Source organism: Solanum tuberosum, unplaced genomic scaffold, assembly GCF_000226075.1.
Source record: "Solanum tuberosum cultivar DM 1-3 516 R44 unplaced genomic scaffold, SolTub_3.0 contig00287, whole genome shotgun sequence".
NCBI lineage: Eukaryota > Viridiplantae > Streptophyta > Magnoliopsida > Solanales > Solanaceae > Solanum > Solanum tuberosum.
Genome location: NW_006240785.1, coordinates 1 through 2,804, shown reverse-complemented (window position 1 = coordinate 2,804; position 2,804 = coordinate 1). Strand labels below are relative to the sequence as shown.

The 2,804-nt window shown below is 30.6% G+C and overlaps 1 protein-coding gene across 1 annotated transcript; it reads left to right on the top strand.

Moving 5' to 3' along the window:
- Window positions 1-1,512: 1,512 nt before the first annotated feature.
- Window positions 1,513-2,428, top strand: LOC107059394 (F-box/FBD/LRR-repeat protein At1g13570-like; the record flags this gene model as incomplete). Its single annotated transcript, XM_015305911.1, has 2 exons — window positions 1,513-1,522; window positions 1,599-2,428. Coding segments are annotated over exons 1-2 (840 nt in total), but the record flags the coding sequence as incomplete, so codon positions are not given.
- Between the last annotated feature and the right edge of the window lie 376 nt (window positions 2,429-2,804).

Here is a 2,804-nt window from a genome sequence, read left to right as displayed (position 1 = left end):
TTGTTAATACAAATGATATTTGTAATTTTATAATTGATTCTCTTATAGAATTTTCATATACAGTTTAAAAAGAATGTCATTAAAATATAATTGTTCATTTTTAGAGTTTTCTCAATTTTGCTCCATTATTGACTTGAACCTGTAACATTATGATTTGAGGCGGAGAATATTTACCACTTAAACTCTCTCAGTTATTCAATTTAAATTTTGAATTTGATATGGTGTTAATATGAGAATTTGAACATAAATTTTTTAATGTTAATTAGTGCAACTTAAACAAGTTCTATGTTTTGGTTTAACATTATTAAAAAAAAAACGATAAATTCATATGAATTCCGTTGAAAAACAGATGATTTATTTATTTTTCAAAAAAAAAAGTTAAATATTGATAAATATAATTTAAAAGAAATAAGTGTCAAAAACACACCTAAAATATTCTCTTTTTTGAGTTTCATATCTAAACTTATTGAAATGTGAGTTTCATACATAAATTATTACTTATTAGTTTGAGAAACACACCTCAGTGATGTGTGTAATTAATAACTTTCTCTTTTATTTGCAAAAACCTTGCCACATGATTAAAATATTTCACTTTTGACAAAATTAAATAAAATATTAATATTAGTTAAAAACTAAAGACTAAAGTATTATTATCACAATTTTATTTTTTAAAAAAAAAATTAAAAATATTTTTCTCACTACACTCCTCCATCTCCTACCCTCCCCCTCCCCCCCCTCCCCCCGACAAAATCCCGGTCCTTTTATGTTTTAAAAATTCAGATCTCGTCCCTTATCCCACTACTTCCTTTAAAAAAATTTGATATTAGTTTTTCTGGAAAAAAAAGAAGTTCCTACCCCACCACATTTAACCCTCCGCTCCTAATTTATTTTTATTTTTTACATTTTTCTCATTTTGTATTAAATATGTGTATACATATATACATCTATTTTAGGAAAATACTTTTTCTACTGACGTACCGATAATATCAAAAATAAAAAAATTATTTTAAAAAAAACTTGCAGCAAGTAAAAGAATACTTTTCTACAAAAATATTTAATACAAAATGAGAGAAAAAAATTAGAAACAGATGGTTATGTGGAGTCGGAAAGATTTTATTTTTTTTAACAAAATTAAAATAATATCTAAATTATTATTTGAAGGAAGGGGGGGTTGAAATAAGATTTTTTTTTTCTTTTTTGTCTTTGTGGTGTGTGATATGATAATTTAGATACTAAACTTACAATTTCAAAAGTTGTATAGAATTCAAACAAAAAAGTTTATATATGTTTTTAATTCTTGTTTCAATTTAAAATTGTAATATTAGGTCCGTAATTACGGGCCTTAAATATCTAGTTACGTATAACCAAAAGGAGTAACAAAGGGCTGTTCGCCTATGCCGTCGCAGCCCCAAATCGAAAATCCCTAAAACCTAGAGTTCCACCGTCGTCAGTGTTTCTCTGTCTCAATTGCCGGCAACCGGCGCCTTCTTCTCCGTGAATTTCTCAGTCAGCATGACTCAAGGTATACGATTCTCTCTTTTCGTCTTCTTCTTTTTGGATTATAAATTTTATGCCTAAGATTATTGATCTTCTTTTAGGTAAAAGAGCTGCTGTTGAAGTTGAAAGAGAAGTAGAAGATATAATCACTGCTCTGCCAGTAAATGTTGTCGATCGTATTCTTAAGTTGTTGCCGGTTCACGACGCAGCAAAAACTAGTATTTTGTCTAGAAAATGGAGAGGTATATGGGCTTCACATCCATATCTGGTACTGAATAGCTTATTTTGCAAAAGGCTAATAACAAAATCTGAATCTTTTTTTAGAGAAACAGTAGATATGATTCTCTTACAACATATTGGCGACATTGTGGAGTTTGATCTCGATGTTTCAGGAGTACGATTGTCTTCATTTATAGATATTGATAGATGGATGCTTTTTGTAACTAGAAATGGTGTCAAGAAACTAACACTTAAGATGTCAAAGACTATAAATACTACTTATAAAGTGCCTTCTTATATATTCAATTGTCGAACATTGGAACATTTGACACTTTTCAACTGTATCTTCAAACCACCAAATCCCTTTCTTGGATTCAACAATCTTATAACCCTCTGTCTACGAAGAATAACGTTTGTACCAGCTACGGAGTTTTGTGTTATCAATGCACCCATTCTTATCAATTTGACCTTGATAAGGTGTAAGTGTACTCAATACTTCAACATTGTTGTCTCAAGTAGGTTGAAGTGCTTGTCTAATTGTGGGGGTCACGGCAATCTTGATCTTAATCGCTTTGCGAACTGCAAAGAATTGACAAATTTAGTGCTTTTGGATGATAGTCCAATACACAGTGATGAAATATCAACTTATGAAAAGCTTATCTTTAGCTTGTCTGCACTTGAGAAACTTACTTTAGGTCCAATTGCTCTTGAGGTAAGAATCTAACATGTTTTACCTGGTATGGGTTATGTTCCAAATTGTTCTTATTGTTTTTGCTCCAAAGCTTTTGAGTACAGGTGTAGTTACAAAGGGAATTCCTTTTACACTCAACTACTTGTGGCATCTACAGTTAATTGTAGACTTGAGCCAAATAGGCCAGACTTCTTACGCTCTGGAGTTAATTAAGAGTTTTCCCAACTTGAGCAAACTTCAGATTTGGGTAAGAATAACTGGTACTGCATATATGTCGCTCTATTTTTACTTCATATGTTATAAACATGAGAAACTAAAACATGTATTGCCTTGTATCATTAATTAGGTCTATGCTGCTTGTGACAAGGATGAAACGGTTATGAAATATCTGGACAAA